The 20,967-nt window shown below is 40.7% G+C and overlaps 2 protein-coding genes across 5 annotated transcripts in view; both read left to right on the top strand.

Moving 5' to 3' along the window:
* Positions 1-20,967, top strand: part of UBTD2 (ubiquitin domain containing 2) — a 77,061-nt gene that overhangs the window by 573 nt on the left and 55,521 nt on the right. Inside the window, exons 1-2 of one of the 4 annotated variants that reach the window (XM_058171308.1) lie at positions 19,260-19,396; positions 19,972-20,142. The exons of 1 other annotated variant lie outside the window; for it this stretch is intronic. The gene's annotated coding sequence lies outside the window, so the exon portion shown is untranslated. Of the gene's footprint in view, positions 1-19,259; positions 19,397-19,971; positions 20,143-20,967 lie in introns of those variants that run through there. 2 more of the 4 variants (XM_058171309.1, XM_058171310.1) reach the window with 2 other exon arrangements.
* LOC131192292 (uncharacterized) lies at positions 7,537-19,248 on the top strand. Its single transcript, XM_058171306.1, has 2 exons — positions 7,537-13,053; positions 14,076-19,248. Exon 2 carries the CDS (start codon positions 16,121-16,123, stop codon positions 17,030-17,032), a length of 912 nt encoding a protein of 303 aa, XP_058027289.1. The 5' UTR covers positions 7,537-13,053; positions 14,076-16,120; the 3' UTR covers positions 17,033-19,248.

Here is a 20,967-nt window from a genome sequence, read left to right as displayed (position 1 = left end):
ACCCACTCCAGGGATGGGGAGAGAATTGCTCTTCGTCTGCCCAAGGTGGCCTCTGCCTCTCTCCCTTAATCTCACCCTCTTTCTTTAAGAAGGAAAAAAAAGGGACATTAATAAAACCGTGAATCCTTTCTCTTCCAAAGAACGTTAACTGTAGGAGCAGCTTCTTCTTCTTCTTCTTCTTCTCCTTCTCCTCCTCCTCCTCCTATTATTATTATTATTATTATTATTATTATTATTATTATTATTATTATTATTATTATTATTATTATTATTTTAAGAAATACAATGGCCATTATTGATAACTTCGGATTGCCAATTTCCTGACCTGATGACAGGTAGAAATTGGGGATGAGCATTGCCTTAAGAAAGAGTCATCAGTGTTCCCACCTATGGTTCAATGGCTTCTCCTTTAACATAGGAAAGAGTCTGTTGTAAAGGTGGTGTTTCTTAAAACTCCCCCCCCCCCCTCTGAAACTCCAGAATACAAAAAGCATCTAATTGTGCCAGAGAATGGAAGTCTTTAAGTTAGAATATTTCTTTCCCTTAAAACAGACTGCACTCATAAGTTGCTGGGTGCTGCAGCTAATGTTTTTGCCTTGTTTGTAACTTTGCGTACAATTGTATTGTATATCAGGCAAGGAGGATAGGTTTTTTTCCCTCCCCCTCCCCTTTTAGGATTGTCTCCTCTTCTGCCACCTGGAGAGCATTTACCACCCACTTAAGGGTTATGCCCCTTGTGGTTTCCAATAAAACAGTGGCTGCTGTTCTACTTAATCGTATGGCATATAGCTATAGAACATCTACTACCGAAGTCTAAGGGTCTGCTTAAGTTATCATAATCAGAATAGTAAAATATCACAGGCTTAACTAGTCTCAAATCTAATAAAGTGAAAGTTGCCATTCAGATGGGCCTAGATAATTCACCATGTCTGAGTATTGTCATCCATTGTTAAGAAACTGCCATGCTGGTTAGGTATTATGAGGCAATGGAAGGTCATAGAAGAAATAGTCTTAGATGTGGATTTTTTTTTTTTTTTTGCTTTTATCTTCATTTTATAGCCCAATGAATGGTTAAGGATTTTTTTTTTAATAGAGGGCATCATTATATTAAAAGACTATGATATTTTGCACAATGATCACAGTGGGATTATGGATCCTTTTTGGCCTGGATTTAATTATCAGGATCTTATGTCTATATTCCACTTCTGTTGGGCATCATTTTGTATTTTGAAATAAATATCATCTAATATACTATTTGCATTTTATGGATTGCCCAATCTGTGCGAATTATATGCAGGGTTTAAGGTAAAACATAATTACTGAAGAGAGATTTTATATTTAGTTGATAATGTGATTCTCAGACGTAAATCCCAATTCATTGAATATTGGTTACCCAGTAATATATTTTAGAGGGTTTCCATCCCTATTTTTATTTAAATACTGTAAAGTATTTAGGTAGATACTTGCGTATCACAATGGCACAAACCAGAGAGTACAGTAGTTTTTCTATTTTTTAAAATGAAATAACGTAGTGTAATGTACCGGCAAAAATATCACATTCTCAAAATTTTATCTAAATTCTCTGCTTTGTCTAAATTCTCTGCGTTTCAGTAATATCCATTTGTGATGAATGCCTAATCTCACTAACCATTTCAAGAGAAGTAGCACTGTGTTGAAGTTAGAAATGCATTGCCACTACAACACTAGTTCAAAAACAAATCTATTGAGGTTGAGACTACGATTACTATCCTACTAGGTCACTTCTCTAATTTCACTTGCAGTGCTAGATCAATTTACAGGTTCTTGCAAATTATTACAAGCAGATCTTGCACTTTAGAGTTTTATCTTAGACATTTGGTTTTTTAGGGCTCTGAATTATAAGAAATTGTTAGTGTTTATTAATTCACCACTTAATGGAGATCCTCAATCTCAATTTTTATCTTGAGACTGCAGTTAAATCTACTAAATACAATAAATTTTGAAAGTATTATAGTTAGCTGTGTATCATAATATATATATACTAAGTATGTTGGCAAGAATTTGACATACAAGAAAAGACATTGGGTTGTCATTTTGTCCTTTATGCAGTTTTTTCCATGATAGATCTGAATTCAGATGGATTTCTTATGTGGAGTTGTTTGGCAGTTTAGTTGACCAAAGACATGAGAGTTGGTGCATCTCTGTGTTGTAAACTATTCTTCAATTGCAGTGGGATCTAAAGGCTGATGATGCCATTATGTGGTTTCCTATGTTACAAAAGGAGTATCAGCTAAAACCTACCATATAATTGTTCTTTTTGCATATTAAATTTAAGCCAGACATAAATCAACAGGTATAAATTGATAGCTTGGCCAAAAAAATTCCTGTCATGTTATTTGTGTGACTAAGACCTGAAGTGTGTTCACACTTCACTGTTGAATGAATTTCATGTGGTTTTCTCCAATCTGCTATTACAGTGATATAGGCCAGCATGGTTTATATTACTTTTCTATTCTGAACAGATTCAATGGTTTTGTGGTTGCTCAATTTTTTCTATTGCAATGTTTGTTGATAAACTTTTTTAAAACCTATGTTAAAACTATTATTTCCTTTGGCAATTATTATTATCATTAAGGCCTTCTCTTAACTGTGCAGAATTAAAAAAGAAAGCTATTTATTAGTTTACAGAAACAAAAAACTACATTATACATTAAAAATAATAATTACAATGAAGAATTAATATATTACAATGGTAGTGGTAGTAAACACTAAATATTGACTTTATTATTGACCCAATCTGAAGATAAATTAAAACTAGTATCTTCTCACAGCAGTCACAATTGAACACAATTTAATAACTTTCAAAGAAATTTAGATAGACCAGTCTGCTAGTAGAAGCTCCATTTCATGCCAACTTACACATAAGGATAAGAAATATAACTCTGACCACCACATATCGTACAAAACTATCTTATTATCTTAATAATAATGTGATGTTACTGAACTTTCCCGCCAACATCCTTGAAGATAAATCTTCCTAGTATGAATGCCCTTCTGTACAAGATAGAGGGGATGTTAGAAAATTCCAAATAGTGAAAGGTCTGTTACAGAAACCCTTGTAACAATTGTTTGAAACTTTGAATATGTTCTTTAAGTCCAAATCATGACTCTGACCTTTAAGATATCTTTCTCTGGCCAATCATTATTAGGAATTGGTGTGAAAGGCTAGTAGGATAAATCAAAGATTGTACTATTTTTCCCAGAGATTAATTTATCAGCAAGGATTGCATGGGCTAGTGTCTGACCTCAGAAAAAGTTGTTCTAACCTATATTTCAAATGTCCAGTTCTCATATGGGCCTCCTCACTGTTTCCCTATGACTATCATTAAGTGTTGTACCTTATGATTCTTGACAAATGTATCTTTTCTTTTATGTACTCCGAGAGCATATGCACCAAGACAAATTCCTTATGTGTCCAATCACACTTGGCCGATAAAGAATTCTATTCTATTCTATTCTCACAACCACAATCCATTTCCAACCATATAAAATAGTTTGGCACAGATTGAGACAAGTGAAGCATAGTTCTTAAAAAATTTGATTTACATCTTTGCAGGCAAAGGGTTGTGTGCCATACAGCAGAAGGCTTAGTACCTTGGCTCTAAATAATTTAACTGCTGCAGGGACAAAGTTATAATCATTACAGCTAGTGTATCTAATTATAGTGTTGGTGGCCTTTTCAGCATGTATTATAATTTCTCAAGTTTGCTATTTCCAAGCAGTGAAAGATTGAAAGTAGGTTCCTAATATTTGAAAAAGTTATTTGGCTCAGTTTGGATACTGTTGATTTTTTCCAGTTACAGTGTCAGTTAACATGTCTGAAGGTAAATAAGACCACTGCCATTTTAGAGTAATGAGTAGTTATTTGTGATAGTGACAGTTAATGCTATAGATATAGATATAAATGAATGAATGAAGAAGATAGCCAACTACATATATGAGTTATTATAGAGTAATCCTTTGACCTTTTGCTGACTTTCTGACATGTGCCTTGCCTGTTCGTGATTCAAAGTACTCCCAACAATTCAGTTTCATTCTTCTTTTACTGTTAGTCTCCTGAGATGACCAGTGGTTAGTAGCAAGAAATAGAAGCATATAACTAGACAAGATGGATAGGATGTTAAAATAATAACTATATGAGTTAAATGTCTAGTAATCTGTTTCTCTCATCTTAAAAATACTCCTAAACCAAGTATAGTCCTTGGACTATAGCTAACCGGAGGAAATTTTATTAGTAGGATTCCAAAGCTAGATATCAGAATAGGAATAGCAAACATTTTATATTGCTAATAATGGTAGAAATGTTGGATGTGTTGGAAAAAAATTATTAGCATTAACCAGAACTTTACTTTCTTCTGTCTTCTTTATGTAACTCCAGTTCCTAATATTGTGCTGTTAGTATATATTTTTTCATAAAAATCAAGAAACATAACATTGAAATTATGATTGCACTTTGGAGACTTGTTCTGCCAAATTGACTGCATCTCATTCCTTCCTACAAGTTCACATTTAGAGATATTGTTGTTTTTAATGAAGAAAAAGGTAAGCATGTGTTTAGTATTGTTGTAAGGAAAGATGCTATATAAATAACAGTTATACGTGTGTGGTTTAATATATTGCATTTCTGTAATACTATTTGCATGATTTCTAGAGTAAGATTAGAATTTATATAAACTCTTGGCAGTTGCAGAATGTTAACATGGCTTCTAAGCAGTAAAGGGCATATGTCATAAAATTCCAAAAAGATTCCAGCATGTATTTTCAAGCTTTCTGGTACATACCTAAATGTTATCGAGGAAAGTATTTCATAACACTTCTGTACTTCAGTTTTTGTCTTAAGACTGAAATGGGGGACACACAATGGAAAACTAGTTATTTCCAAGTAATCTTGTTATGATTTCCAAGGTCACCTAAAAGCTGTTCGTCCAGGATAGGCATCTGTTTTTAATTCAGAATGGGTGTCCTACAGAACTCATTTGGATTTGGATAATTATTACCACAATTGGAAGGTTGGAGAATGCAGCACAGTATACAATGTGATGGGCATGATTGTGAAATGCTTTTTCACAGTATTTTTTGTGTTTTCCAATTGTCTAAGGAAAACACAAAAATCCCAAAGTACAGTTGCATGGTTGAAAGAATCTGTGGATTTTGGGCTGTTAGAAAAACTAAAACTGGATTTTAATGAACATAAACTCTGGGTTTAGTAGTAGGAATATCTTCTACCAAAGTTGTGCATTATTTATTGTGAAGGAAAGTTTGCGTAGTTTAACATTACATCCTAGTGTTACTTTAACTGCTAGTATAATTCTAGTTTGCCTGGTAAATGTGTATTCTACTCTGGAGGTCCTACTCTGTATTCTTTCAATATATATGGACAATTTATAGAAACTGAACAAACCTTAAGTGATGATAAAGTAATTATTTCTCTATGATCTTCATATTCCATCTGAAGTAAACTTCCAGCAACAATTCTCTTATTCCAAACATAAAATAGACAAGCTTTGAAACTCTAGTGGAGAGTCCCATACTGAAAGTAGTCATTCATTAAACATATATAATTTTAAAAAAAAAGGTCTTTCAGAGATTTAATTTAACAAGTGGTGTTCTGTTTATGAACTGAATTTTTAAAGGGAGCAATAAATTGTTTTCGTTAAGTATGTATTCTTATGATCACAAAGAAAGTATTCTACCTATAGGATTTCATATCTATATTCTAGTTTTATTGATTAGTAAGAGCTACTGAGAGGTGAGCGTACGTATTATTGTAATAGATTCTTAAGCTGTGTAGTAGGAAGGCAAGATGTCCATCTAAGTAAATGGTATTGGAGTCGAACCACAAGGATAATAATATGTATGCTTACTCAGATGTAAATTCCACTGCGTACAATAGCACATTTCCCTAAGAGGATGTTACAGTATTAAAATTATAGCCTGAGCCTTGCTGTGAAATCGTTGCAGTTCTTTAGAATTAATCAAAAAGTATCACCGGTTCCAGCAGTAGAGAATAAGAGCAAACCTCATAGGTAAACATTTAACACTTCAAGCATTGCTTATATGCAGTGAAGAAATATTATATGTTCAACAAGCAGTAATATACACATTGAAACTGTGTGGATTAATAGTTTGGAAATATTTCCTGAGAAATAATAAATGTTGCCTCGGTTGGTTGCAACCTAACTGTAAATAAGATTTTATTTTTCAGCTTTTATTCAGATAAAAAAAACTTGGAAAGAAAGATGTGTGTGTGTGTGAGAAGGGAGAAAATGGTCAAATTCAAGCATCTGTAGCCATGTAAAAAATCTAAATGAATTAATTCAACAGAAATCTATCTAGACCCGTTCCAGTCCGGCTTCCGACCCGGTTATAGCACGGAGACGGCTTTGGTCGCGTTGGTGGATGACCTCTGGAGGGCCAGGGACAGGGGCTGTTCCTCTGCCTTGGTCCTATTAGATCTTTCAGCGGCTTTTGATACCATCGACCATGGTATCCTGCTGCGCCGGTTGGAGGGATTGGGAGTGGGAGGCACCGTTTATCGGTGGTTCTCCTCCTATCTCTCTGACCGGTCGCAGTCGGTGTTGACAGGGGGGCAGAGGTCGTCCTCGAGGAGCCTCACTTGTGGGGTACCCCAGGGGTCGATTCTCTCGCCTACCCTGTTCAACATCTACATGAAGCCGCTGGGCGAGGTCATCACTGGTTTCAGGGTGAGTTATCATCTGTACGCTGATGACACTCAGCTGTACTTTTCCACCCCGGACCACCCCAATGAAGCGGTCGAAGTGCTGTCCCGGTGCCTGGAAGCCGTACGGGTCTGGATGGGGAGAAACAGACTCAAGCTCAATCCTCCAAGACGGAGTGGCTGTGGATTCCGGCACCCGGTACAGTCAGCTGCACCCGCAGCTGACTGTTGAAGCAGTTAGTGGCCCCAAAGGAGGTGGTTCGCAACTTGGGCGTCCTCCTGGATGGCGGCTGTCCTTTGAGGAACACCTGGCGGCCGTCACCAGGAGGGCTTTTACCAAGTCCGCTTGGTTCGCCAGTTGCGCCCCTTCCTTGACCGGGATGCCTTATGCACGGTCACCACGCCTGGTTACATCTCGCTGGATTATTGCAATGCTCTCTACATGGGGCTGCCCTTGAGGTGCACCCGGAGGCTGCAGTTAGTCCAGAATGCAGCTGCGAGTGGTAATGGGAGCCGCCGAGGCTCCCACGTAACACCACTGCTCCGTAGTTTGCACTGGCTTCCTGTGGTCTTCGGTGCGCTTCAAGATCTGGTTACCACCTTTAAAGCGCCCATGGCTTAGGACCCGGTACTTACGAGACCGCCTGCTGTTACCGTATGCCTCCCATCGACCCGTACGCTCTCACAGAGAGGGCCTTCTCAGGGTGCCGTCCGCCAAACAATGTCGGCTGGCGGCTCCCAGGGGTAGGGCCTTCTCTGTGGGAGCACCGACGCTCTGGAACGAACTCCCCCCTGGCCTACGTCAAGTGCCTGATCTTCGGACCTTCCGTCGTGAGCTAAAAACATACTTATTTCTCAAGCAGGACTGGCATAAATAGTTGATTTTAAATTGGGGTTTTAGAGATTTTAAATATTTGTAAATTTTTTAAATTATCGGCCATTTATTAATAGTTTCTTTTAATTTCTTTTAATTGTATATACTCTGTATTTTATTTCGGCTGTACACCGCCCTGAGTCCTTCGGGAGAAGGGCGGTATAAAAATCTAATAAAATAAAAATAAAATAAAATAAATAAATAAGAAATGGGTTTATTCCCATTGGAACACAATACAAGAATTAACAATACCATTCCATCTACTAATAGTTAAACAACTGCTCCACAATATTTTGGTACAAAATTTAAAAGTAATGGCAACTAGGAACACTTCTGTCAAAAGATTCAGATGGTGAATGAGAAATATTTTAAATTTTGAAAATATATAAAGGCCAAAAAAACCACTAATCAAATTTAGCAAAGGAAAAGAATGAAAACTTGATACATAATTGTAGCATTTAATTATCATAATATCATAGAGCTAGGAATTTTGGAAGTCTTTCTATCAAATCCCATGTTCAGGGCACGATCCACTTGAGCAATATTTTTCAACCTTGGCTCAGCCCCATGACTAGGGACTTCTGGGAGTTGAAGTCTACACATCTTAACATTGCCAAGGTTGAGAAATACTATTTTAGATCATATTTTGACAATGACCATCCATACTGAAGCCTTTCGGTGAAGGAGAACTTACGACTTTCTGCGGCAGCTAGTTCTGCTAACTGATAGGTCAATCAGGACATTCTTTCTAATGTAAAACTTGAATCTGTTTCCTTGTAGACTTAATTTTGAGTCCTGGTTTTGCCCTTAACGGTAGTGTTTCTCAATCTTGGTAAGTTTATGATATCTGGACGTTATCTCCCAGAATTCCCCAGCCATTGAATTGAAGTTCACACATAAAGCTGCCAAGATTGAGAAACACTGCTTTAGAGCAGTATATGATAAGTGTCAGGGTTCCAAGTGATACCCCCAATGAAAGAAAACTCTGAGGCTAGAAGTTTTTCAAAGTTCCATTTTATTAGAGATATCATATTGGCACATCTTGGAAAGCCCGAATCTGAAAGCTTCCAGGTTTTCCCCATCCTAAAGAAAGTCCAAGTCCATTCCCCTGCACCCATATGTCCATGGTCCAATCAATGCACTGTCCCAACTGGAGATGTCTCCCAGTCACGCTACTCCAGGTGCAGGGCAGAATGTTCTTGACTCTCAGAGAAAAGAATGTTGTTAGATATCTCCCCAATTCCATACAATCCCTCCCTCCAGTTTTCCACAGCATTAAATGTGGCAGCCCTGAAGATCCAAAGAAAAAGATGGCTTCCAGGACTGACAATACTTCTTCAATGTGACAACTCTCCTGATATTTAAAGACTGTAAACATATCTTACCTCAGTCACCTTTTATGTAGGCTGAATGTATGGAGACTGAACTTTCCACACAAGCTTTGTTTTGGGGTCTCTTACTCTCCTCTGAATCTGCATCATTTTGTCACTGTTCTTTTGAAATTGGAACCAAGAACTGAATATTTTATTGCAGGTGAGATTTGACCACAACAGTGTGAAATGGAATATTGTACTTTCTTCCCATAGTCTGAACTGTAGGTTCCTAGTAACATATCCCAAAATAGCTTTGCCTTTTAAGCAGTTGCATCACATTGATGATTCATGTTTAACCTGTGGTCAACAAGATCTGTTTCAGATGTTCTACTACCAAGTGAGGTCTCCCCCATCCTATACTTGTACCTTGTACCTACTCTAATGTAGAATTTGCTATAGAATTTTATCTTATTCATTTCAGCTGCTCAAGCCCATCTAAATATTTCTAAAATGTTTTCTCTAAAATATTACCACCCCAAGCCCCAGATTTATATCAGCTATAAACTTCATAACTGTTATCTCACCTCCATCATCCAAATAATTGATTAATATTTAACAGCATAGTATTTTGTCACATTCTGCTTGTTATCTTTCTCTAAGTTGAAGTGGAGCCATGAACAAACCCTCTGACCCTGTATGCCATACACTAAAGAAAGAAAGAAATTAATTAAAGAATATATCAGAGACTTGTTGAAAGGTATTCTGAAATTCAGGTACAATGCATCTACAGTGGGGTACCCCAAAGTATCAAGTATTGATCCTCAAGGGTTGATGGGACAATTCAAGGGGCCATTATGGATTGTCACACAGTCAACCAGATTGTTTAAACTGGATTTGACCAGTTTTTCCCATCTATTGAGTCCTTCCCCAAAGACCTGGGAAAGGCAGATGTTGGTTATTAATATTAGAGGTATTGTCCAGAATGTAAGCTGCTCCAACAGTGGCACATTCGTCCAGTCCAAATTCCACTGCAAAAACTTGGCTATATATTGGGACAGTGTTGAGCAGCAATTCCATTGCATGTTGTTTTTCCATACACTTTAGATTGTCCATGTAGAGGAAGTGAGATAGCTTGGTAGATATTTTTGTTGTTTGATAGCCCTGGCCTGACTTGTTCAGTAATGTTGACAGAGGAATCAACGCAATAACAAACAGTAGTTGTGATAGTGAGTGTCCTTGAAAGATACTTCTCTTGATGTTAACTTCTATCAGTCTATCACCACTGACCAGCAACTATGTTTTCCACTGTGCCATTGATCTGTGCACAAAGCTTCTGATGTTTCTCCTGACTCCTGTTATTTCTAGGCACTTCATTATCCAGTCATGTGGCATGGTGTCAAATGACTTTTAATCAAACCAAGCCACATTCAAATTGGTTTTCCTTCTCTTACAGTTTTCAAAATCATCTTGTCAGTTAGGAGCTGATCATTTGTCCCTTTGCTGTTTGGGTAGTTTTCTTTCTGCACCAATGAAAGATGCCTATTAGGGTTGGTCACACAATCAGCCTTGTAGTACTTGTAGCACTATAGGTTCATGTATTTATTTTAAAATTTCATATAATATATAGAGGTTAATGAACAATCTGAAAGTTCATGATCAATGAGCTGAAGAATTTAGGGACCCTTTGTCTACAGCATTCCCTAATCTATTTTGCTAGTAACTCTATCAAAAGAGAAAGTTTTAGTTTAAGTTTAGTCAGGCATGAATTTTGGGAACAAACCCATGATGAGCAGTGTTCCAATATTTGAGGTCACCGTCAGAGAGGGGAGGGGTTCAAACTGTTTTCCAAAGCACCTGAAGGTCAGACAAGGAATAATGGATGGAAACTGATCAAGAAGAGATTCAACCTAGAAATAAGGAGAAATTTTCTGACAGTGAGAAAAATCAACCAAAGGAACAGCTTGCCTTCAGAAGTTGTGGGAGCTTCATCATGGAGGCTTTCAAGAAGAGACTGGGCTGCCATTAATCAGAAATGATGTAGCGTCTCCTGCTTGGGTGGCGGGTTGGACTAGATGACCTACAAGGTCCCTTCCAACTCTGTTAATCTGTTATCTGTTAACTGTAGCTTGCCCATCCAAGTGCTCACAGACAGGATTGTTGAAAATTGGACCCAATATTATATTCTTGATAATATGTTCAAGGACCCTGCCTGATATAAGTATCAAGCTAACAGGTCTATAGTTTCCTGGGTTCTCCTTCTTACCCTTTGTTTAGGTGAGGACACGTCTATCCACCAGTCTTCTATGACCCTGCTAGTCCTCTAGAAATTTTCAAAGACTATCATCCGTAGCTTTGTGATCACTTCTATTGGTTCCTTCTGTATTATCTGTAATCTATCTGGCCTTGAAGTTATTTAAATTAGCTAAGTTCCCTCCTACTTTCTCCTTGTCTATAGTAAGCTACGGCTCCTGTCTTTACCCAGTGGCATAATAGGTTAGGTTTCTATTTTTCTTTTGAAAAAACACACATACAAAATAGGAGTTAATTAGTTCAGCCTTTTCACTATTCCATTTGCCACTTTTTGCTTACAATGGAATTCTTCCCTCTTTGGCTAATTTTTGTTTCTAATGAACCAAATAATTATTTTGTTGTTTTTGGCATCTTTCATGAACCTCAGCTCATTCTGAGCGTTAGTTTTTCTAATTCCTTTTTGGAAGTAACACTGTATTTTTATTTAAGTGTGCTTTTGTGTTTCCATTTCCCATATGTGTTTCTTTTCAGCTTTTTGGAGAACTTTGCATATATCAGTGTTGGTACATTTCTCTTATTTTTCCTTATGAGAATTGTTAGTGATTGCTCCTTTGGTATCTCATTTCACAGAGCTCCCCATTCCTTCTGGACACTTTTCTCTTTCAAGATTTTAAGATACTGAATGCTATTGACCTTGTCTTAGATCATCAGACTCCATTCTTCTAAAACCCAGGATGCAGATCTGCTTCCTTTCAAATTCTGCTCCTCTAGATTTCACAGATTCAAAGACCGAATTATTGGTTCACTCAAGATATTTCACTGTTTCAATCAATTCCTTTTTATGGGGCAGGATAAGATTCAGGATAGCAAACCTTCTTGTTCTTTCTTTCCACCTTGTGACAAATAAAATTGTGAACAAGAAGAGACAAGACTTTTTGAATAAAATGTAGCTTTCCAGTGCTGTATGCCAAATATGAGACTTTATCCAACTTACAGTGATGTTGATTACAGCATATTTGCCTTCATGAGTTAGGATCTCTAGTTTATGTTGTTTATTTCTTATACTCTATGTATTGCTGAAGAAACACCTGAAATTTTGAGTTACTTCTCTTGGCTCTAATTCAGCGGTCCCCAGCCTTTGCAGCCTGGTGGCCTGGGTGCGGGGGAGAGGGGAAGTCGGTCACACAAACAGTGGGCTGGCACAGACATGCACAGCTCAACTTGCACACGCAGAAGCCCAGCATGTGGGCATACACTCATGCAGCTCACCTTGCATAGCACACCAGCCTGCCACTCATGCAAGTTGAGCTCCATGCACATGGTCATGTGTGCCCGCCCATCGCTCACGTGACCCACTTCTCTCTCTCTCTCTCTCTCTCTCTCTCTCTCTCTCTCACACACACACACACACACACACACACACACACACACACACACTGATTGGGCCACCAGTTTGCAAAGGTTGGGGTCTGCTGAATTAGATCATGTTATTTTTAGGAAAATTGACAGCTCTCTTAAAGTGAAAATGTCAAGTTTATGGCTTATATAAAAGAAGTTCAGTTATTAGAGTGCACAGCTTTCAACTCCATTTTAGTATGCCATGAATTAGCTTTTTGAACATTAATAATTTAGTGGTTATTTTAAATCACTATATCATCATTGTTGCATCTAATTTTTTTCTAGTGTAAGCATTGAATAACCTTAATTTATATACATCTCATAAAAAAGTAAAATAGTGTTATGTACTAGGGACCACCTTGGTGGGAAGGTAACAGCGTTCCATGAGCCTTTGGCATTTAGTCATGCAATCACATGACCATGGAATTATCATCAGACGGTGCTGGTTCTTCGGCTTAGAAATGGAGATGAACACCACCCCCTACAGTTGGGAATGACTAGTACGTATGTGCGAGGGGAACCTTTACCTTTACTTTTTTTTACCATGATTAAATTATATGATGATGCCTGTCATCTGAAAAAGGTTACAAAGATTGCTCAATTGGACTTCATAACTTATTCAGAGATAGTACCTTTGAAGTAGTAATCACTGAGACTTCTCATCAGGAAGTGTTTACCTTGGGATTTATAATTCCCATGCAAATTTTATTCTAAGAACAAGTCATGTCATCTGTTACATTCTAATTACAGCAAATTAGCCCCCATAAATGTTTAGTAGCCAACCAATCTCTTTCTCCCTCCCTCTCCGTTCTGGGGAGTGTGTGTGTGTGTGTCCCTTTCTCTTTATATGTATGTATGTAAAAGGAACATATATTTATGAAGTCTTAAAACTTGCAAGTGTCCATAGAAGTGGATCTTATAAGCATGGATTATTAGCGTCACTTTTGAATCTTTGAGTGAGTGAGGAGGGAAAGAGAGGAATAGAGAGTCTTTGTTAGCAGTATTTAGCATAACAAGAATTTTATAATTAAATTATCTTTTAAAATGCAGTTGCATCAGTCCCTAATAGCTAGATGTTACATTTTGTTTCTGCTGCAGAATATTCTGGATGTGGATCTCTTTTCACATGTGCATTTTTTCATTGAGAAAAAAACCCCTGACTTCTGTGAGGATCCATGACTTAAATTTTACAAGTTTTATGAGCTTTTTTGGTTTTGTTTCTAATCATTTTACTGGAAACGCAAAATAATTACTCAAAACAAATATATCTTGATATACTGAATTTTATGATAGAATAACTGCTAATCAGTTTTCTACAAAATGTAAGGGAAGTATTCAAACTAATGTGATGTGCTATATTTTCCCAAAAGAAAGATGGCTCTGAATTTAAGATAACTCACCTCCCCTAAAGACACTAAATAGACAATGGGAAAACAGCCAAATAAACAAACAGATCTTGTGCAATGTCTAGATTCTTCATCTTATCAACCAAGGATTAACAACTGAATTTTCACCCTATTAGAGTGTTCATGTGACACAGCTGCCTATGTGTATTACATTGACCAGAAGCCAAGCTTCCATTAGAGAATCATGGTAAGCTGACATTCTCCATAGTGGTAGAGACAGCAGCCAGGAAGGGGTTGTTCAGTTGAAGGACTGAGTCTGTCAGAGTTGTTAAGTCCCGCCCTTGTTGCTAGGGGCTTCCAGCTTTTGACTCAGTCCTTCAGACTGGACGGACGTGTCAGATTGCGTCTCTTCACATTCCTGGCTACTTCTCCATCTTTCCATTTCATTGAGCATAATTACTGATTCACAGTTTCATTCTTTGTGAGTACAGAACAGCTGACTCCCAACTGTGGTAGAGTCGCTGTTGTTTTTTCCTCAACGACTGAGCTTCGGCTCAGCCGTTGTTAGGGGAATCACAGCTCCTTGACATTTCACATGTGGCTAATTTTACCTGAGCTCTCCATTGATCTGTCACTTTTCTGGAGTAGCAGTGGAGCTCTCGCTATGTGGGAACTGTAATAATTTTACAGGAGTCTAGCGCTCCACTTCCTTTATCTGTGGCTGACAGGAGTTTTGCGCTCCCAAACAGGCGGGGTGGGCGGCCATTTTCTCTAATATCCTCGGCACGCCGGACATTTTAAATTCAGCTAACCTTGAACTCTGTGGCCCACTTGCCTCTCAGGTGAAAGCCCAGACGTTCCCTCACATTAGCAGCTGTGGTTGAGCTCTCCCTGGCACTGGGACTAAATCGTCAGGATTCTGCTCCATGGCAGAATGGCTGAATTGCCATTTTCCAAGGCAATGTGATCTTTGCAGCCGGGCCAACCTTATCAGGAGCGTTGCATTCCATTAACACCCAACCGCTGATTCAGGAGCTTCGCACTCCATTACAGCTCACGCCACCTCACTCAGGAGCTTCCCGCTCCACGGCCATCTGCTCACTTGTCTCAGGAGTCTAGCGCTCCAGAATTGTCAGAGCCTCTGAAATTTGTAATTTCCACTCCCTTGCCAGCTGGGCTCACATTTCAGGAGCCTTGCACTCCATTACCATCCGGACCGTCCCTTGAGTCTTCACACTTAAATTGTCTGCCAGGCAGCGCCACGCTAATGAAGCTACTTATCTCCCTCTCTACTAATTAACTTAGGGCTTTGCTGACAGGGAGCCCAGACTCTAAACTTTGGGCAGACGGCGCTTTACACCCACATCAGCAGCACTGCTGTGGCTAAGTGAGGCCTCCTTTTACTGATTTAGTTGCGTACAACAATTTTGGACAGTTTCCAGATGGTCGTGAGTTGATCGGAGGTTCAGAGGCCAATTGGTTGGTTTCTGGGTCAGTCAGCATAGGAAGATGCCAAAGCCACTGTGCAAATCCAAAAGAGGCAGGAAGGCCAAAGCAGCTGCAATGGCCACCATGGCAGCTGACTTGGAGGCCATGTTCAAAGTACAGTACGGTTCCCGATCTCAGCACAAAGCTAGTCACCTTAGCAAGGCTTCCCTGCAGGATGAGCAGCACAGGGATAAGGCACTGCAAAAGATCTGCATTGATGCCAGTAAAAAAAGGGATTCTGAACTAGCTTCCGGGGAATATCCCGGTAGGTCGGCTGACCTAGTGCCAGACCAATGGTCACCGGGGGCGACTCCTGACCAGATATCCCTCCGGAACTGCCCCTTTACCACTTCACCCTCGGGTTGTGGGGACCTTCATTAGCCTCACTGGACCAGCCTACCTGTGGCGAACCTTCCTTCCAGGACCCCATGCAGGTTCCTCATGTTACTGTCATCCCTCCAGATGCCGATTTCGGGATCGGGGATTCCCCTTTCCAGATAATCTGCAAGACATAATCTCAAGGTCAATACAGCAGACCCTTTCTTCCGGTTTCCAACAGCTGGGCCAGGCATTTTCTGAGGCATCGGTCACATCAGACTTGTATATTGACCCTTGCCTGGATGAGTTCCCATCCTTTCGAGATCTGGGATCCCCAGCTCCTTCTCATGGGAGCCTTCCATTGCTCTTTGAGAAAATTGAGCACAAGGAACCAGACCTTTCAAATGATGAAGGCATGTCGCTTGAGCAGCCTGCCTTTACCAGCCTCTTCCCACCGGTAATTTTCAAATCATTGTTGTTTAAGGCCACCAATGCAGTTCGTTTGGGTTCTTCCCTGGATGGGGATGCCCCTCAGACTTCCCGTGCGTGGCTCAGGAATACAATAAAATCGGGTTTATCCTTGGAATTTCTCTCCACCACCACCACCCTGAAGGTTTTTCTCTGCTGCTCAGTATCAAAAGATAAGAACAAGAGGGCCCTCATGGATAGGGCAGTGCAACACCTGTTAGACATCAGAGCTATCCAGAGGGTTCCAGCGTATCAGATAGGGCATGGATTTTACTCTCTCTTATTTGTCATTCCCAAGGCCTCAGGTGGGTGGCGACCTATTCTTGCCCTCAAAAGGCTGAACCGATATATTGTGTATAAATGGTTCAAAATGCAGTCTCTTCAATCTATTCTTGCTGGCATCAGGAAAGATGACTTCCTTACTTTTATTGTCCTTACTGAGGCATACCTGCACATTCTGATCCGTTATCAGCATCAGGAGTTCCTTAGATTTTGTTATCTGGGTGCCCATTTTCATTATAGAACATTATCTTTTGGGCTTTCCTCAGTGCCCTGCACATTTACTAAGATATTAGCGGCCTTGGTGGACCATCTCATGGCCATTTCTATCTCTGTCCAATGTTACTTTGATTATATACTCATTCAATCCTTTTCTAGTCAACACTCTATAGAAGATCTTCAAGTAATGATTCAGTCTCTAAAACACCACGGCTTCTCCATTAATATGGAGAAAAGCCACTTAACTCCTTTGACCCGCCTGCTCCATCTTGGGGTGGTGACAGACTCTGTCGAAGGCAAAGTGTATTTGTCTCAGGAGAGACAGGACAGCCTTAAGCCTTGGTGGGTAGGGTTCAATTAAAACACAGAGTAACCTTGAAACTGTTGTCCCAGCTCCTGGGATAAATGATTTCTGCCATTCACATCACCCGTGGGCCTGCTTTCACACTAGAGACCTTCAATGGTTTTACCTTTCCAGAAGACGGGCAGAGGCAGTTCGCCAGCCAAGGTCCTGGTTCCAGTCAATGTCATCAAATCCCTAACTGGTGGAAAACTCCGGCCATCTCCATGGGGCGGCTTTCCCACGAGCCCCAGTGGCTGGTGCTGACAATGGACACCAGCCTCTTTGGCTGGGGGGGGGGCGCATCTCCTGTCGCAGGTGGCCCAGGGCAGGTGGTCGCCCCGTGATCTCCAACACATCAATTGGTTGGAGCTGCGGGCAGTCTCCCTGGCCCTCATTCAATTTCAGCGGTCGGTCACAGGCAGACACAAGTTGCTGTTGACCGACAATGTGGCCGCAAAGGTGCACATAAACTGCCAGGGGGGCACCAGGTCCACAGCCCTGATGTTAAAATCCAGGAGATTGGGTCTATAGGCGGAGAGTCACCTGGGGTGTCCAACGTGCAGGCGGACTGGCTCAGCCAGACAGCCATTGACCACACAGAGTGGTTCCTGCATCCATCCCTCTTCTGGGACCTGGTGAACCAATTCGGCATTGCAGAGATGGACTTGTTTGCCACCCCAGAGAATACATAGCTCCCATGATTTTACACCAGATTTCCTGCACCAAGGACAGAGAGCATAGACGCTCTCCACAGCTCATGGCCACCGGGGCTCCTTTACGCATTCCCCCCTCTTTCCCTCAGAGTGATGCGGAAGATCCTGGAAGAGAGGGCGGAGGTCCTGCTCCTGGCTCCTTATTGGCCCAGGATGCTGTGGTTCTCCGACCTCAAGACCCTGTTGGTGGCCCCGCCCTGGAGGATCCCTTAGGGCATGGCGTCGCTCAGTCAGGGGGCGTTAGTCCACCCAGATCCTCAGTGGCTCCAACTCACCGCCCGGCACTTGAGCAGTGCAGTCTGAATGGGGACAACTTCTCCAGGGTCATCAGGACCATTCAAGTTTCTCGGAGGCCTTCTACTGAACGTATTTATTCTGCTACTTGGCAGGCCTTTTGTGTTTAATGTGGACATGCAGGAATATCTCCCCTCAAGGTTTCCATAGCCCAACTTTTGGAATTTCTCCAGGACGGACTAGACTCTGGGCTCTCACCTAACACCTTGTGGAGGCAGGTGGCGACCCTTTCATCAGTGCTGTTTTGTGGATCCCTTGATTCCCTGTCTCAACACCCCACCATAAGGAGATTTCTCTGGGGGCAACTAATTTATGTCTGCCCGTGGTACACAGGTACCCTACATGGGACCTGTCAATTGTACTATGGTCCTTCATGGGGCCCCATATGAACCCTTGTAGGTCACCAGTCTCCATCTCTTGTCCTGCAAGGTCACCTTTTTAGTGGCAATTACTTTCGCCAGGTGAATTTCCAAGATTGTGGTGCTCTGTGAGGAGCGATCTCTGCATCTTTCACGCTGATCGGGTGGTTCTCCAGCTAGATTCTTCCTACCTAAGATAAACACTCCCTTTCATAGAATGCAAGAGCTAATCTTACCCAATTTCTGCCCTGACCCTGCCCACCCTTTAGAATGCCAGTGGCATACCTTGCACATCTGGAGAGCCCTTCATATTTGTCTCAAATGGACGGCTGAGTTCCATAAAATGGAATCGTTTGTTTCCTTTTTACCAGCTTCATTAGGTTGCAGGGTCATGCCTTTTACAATCGGAAGATGGATTTGGCAGACTATTGCCAAGGCATACAAACTGCATTCCCTTCCAAAGACCACATGTGTGACGGCGAATTCGATTCGGACCACAGCCATGTCAGCGGTATTGGCCACTCAGGCGTCACTGACAGAAATCTGCAGGGCAGCCACTTGGACTTCTCCCTCACCATTTATCAAATATTACAAATTGGATAAGTTTGCCTTTGCTGAGGCGGCATTTGGCTGCAGAGGTTTGCAATAAGTTCATCAGACCGGGGAGGTTTCTGACCAGACTGGGGTCCGCCCGTGATTCAGGGACAGTCGGCTTTGGTATGTCCCATTCCTGTCTGCTGTCTCCACTGTTATGGAGAAGGGGCGTTGGTCTTACCTGAGATGAACCTTCTCGTTGGGTGGAGACAGCAGCCAGTCCCACCCTTTATTCAGTCTGGTCTTTTCTTGCTTTTTAACTTATTTTTCTTTCGACATGTCAAGTTTGTTTCTTCGTCTTCACCAGAAGTTGGAAGCCCCTAGCAACAAGGGTGGGACTTAACAACTCTGATAGACTCAGTCCTTCAACTGAACAGACAAGTACAACCCATTCCTGGTTGCTGTCTCCACCCATTGAGAAGGTAAGACCAATGCCCCTTCTCCAAAGGAATTGAGACACCATAACTAAAAAGGTCCGCTAGAAGTCAGATTCCTGGTTGCGCAGTCCTCCTGAATCAAAGGAAGATTGCAAGATAAACCACATGCACAGAAGTTTGAGATTGACTTGGGAACATTTGTGTTGGGAGCACCAAAGCCTTTCCAGAATGAAAGGATTAAATGGTGACATCACTGTTGACTGGGTGATGCCCACTTGGGGGCTCCTTTCATGTCCTGTTAAGTTGCCCACCAAAGTGATACTCATCAATCTATTTGCAGTCTTCTGCTTTCGAACTGCTTGATCAGCAGGAGCTGGAGCATGTAATGGGAGCTCACCCTGTCCTACAGCAGCAGACAGGACACGAGCCTACCAATAATCAGCCTAGCATCCTAACCTCATGAGCCACCACACTCTCAGGGTACATAAAAATCAATGGTTTTTTTAAAAAGTTTTTTAAAAATCGGATTTCTTAAAGTTGACTTTTTATTTTTATGAAATTTATTTTAATAAAATGCTTTTAGAATAAAAATCTATCTAAATATAGTTTTCTATTTAAAGGTAAAGGTTCCCCTCACACATATGTGCTAGTTGTTCCCGACTCTACGGGGTGGTGCTCACCTCCGTTTCAAAGCCGAAGAGCCAGCGCTGTCTGAAGACATCTCCGTGGTTATGTGGCCAGCATGACTAAATGCCAAAGGCGCACGGAACGCTGCTACCTTCCCACCAAAGGTGGTCCCTATTTTTCTACTTGCATTTTTTACATGCTTTCGAACTGCTAGGTTGGCAGAAGCTGGGACAAGTAATGGGAGCTCACTCCATTATGTGGCACTAGGGATTCGAACCACTGAACTACCGACCTTTCAAACGACAAACTCAGCGTCTTAGCCTCTGAGCCATTGCGTCCCTTTTAGTTTTCTATTTAAGATACATTAATAATTTAGTTTATTCAGCCTGAAATGGGGCTTAGTTATGTAGCATGAGGCTGTATATTCTGCAATATTTAAATTTTTGTTAAACTCATTCAATGAATCCAAGCTCTGCAAGCTGAGCTAACATGCACTGCATTGATGCATTCACACGATTTCACAATAACCATGAGATAAATCATAGAACAAAGTTCAGGAATATTCTTTTATCGCATTGTTTTGCAAATCTATGTACAGTACAAACTGTATGATTGTTTGAAGCGAAATGCATCTGTATGATCGGACTCTTAAATGTGAAGAGGAAGTGCAAGCAGTAAAAATGAAAGTGAAACTTTCTAAGCAGCTTATAAATATAATATTAAAGAGCACCTGACATTTCAGATATATCATGGCAGCGCCTTTTAGCGGGCATCCACTCACCTGCTGCCTGCAACGTCCCTCATCTTGTTGTGTCACTTCTGCATCACTAGCACATTAAAGTGAACGGGACATTTGGTGAGTAAACAGAAGGAGGATCTGCTGCAGGACAGAGATGACAGTTCTTTAAAAATTATTATTTAAATTGAACTGATTTAAATCAAGCCTTTTTACTAGTGATTTAAATCATGATTTCAATGAAATCCACTCT

Source organism: Ahaetulla prasina, chromosome 2, assembly GCF_028640845.1.
Source record: "Ahaetulla prasina isolate Xishuangbanna chromosome 2, ASM2864084v1, whole genome shotgun sequence".
In the NCBI taxonomy this organism is placed as follows: domain Eukaryota; kingdom Metazoa; phylum Chordata; class Lepidosauria; order Squamata; family Colubridae; genus Ahaetulla; species Ahaetulla prasina.
The sequence above is the reverse complement of the archived record's forward strand: the minus strand, read 5'-3'. Positions and strand labels throughout refer to the sequence as shown.

Coding starts and splice junctions, on each gene's coding strand:
- LOC131192292 (XM_058171306.1), top strand. CDS start 16,121: ATGTCGCTTGAGCAGCCTGCCTTTACCAGCCTCTTCCCACCGGTAATT.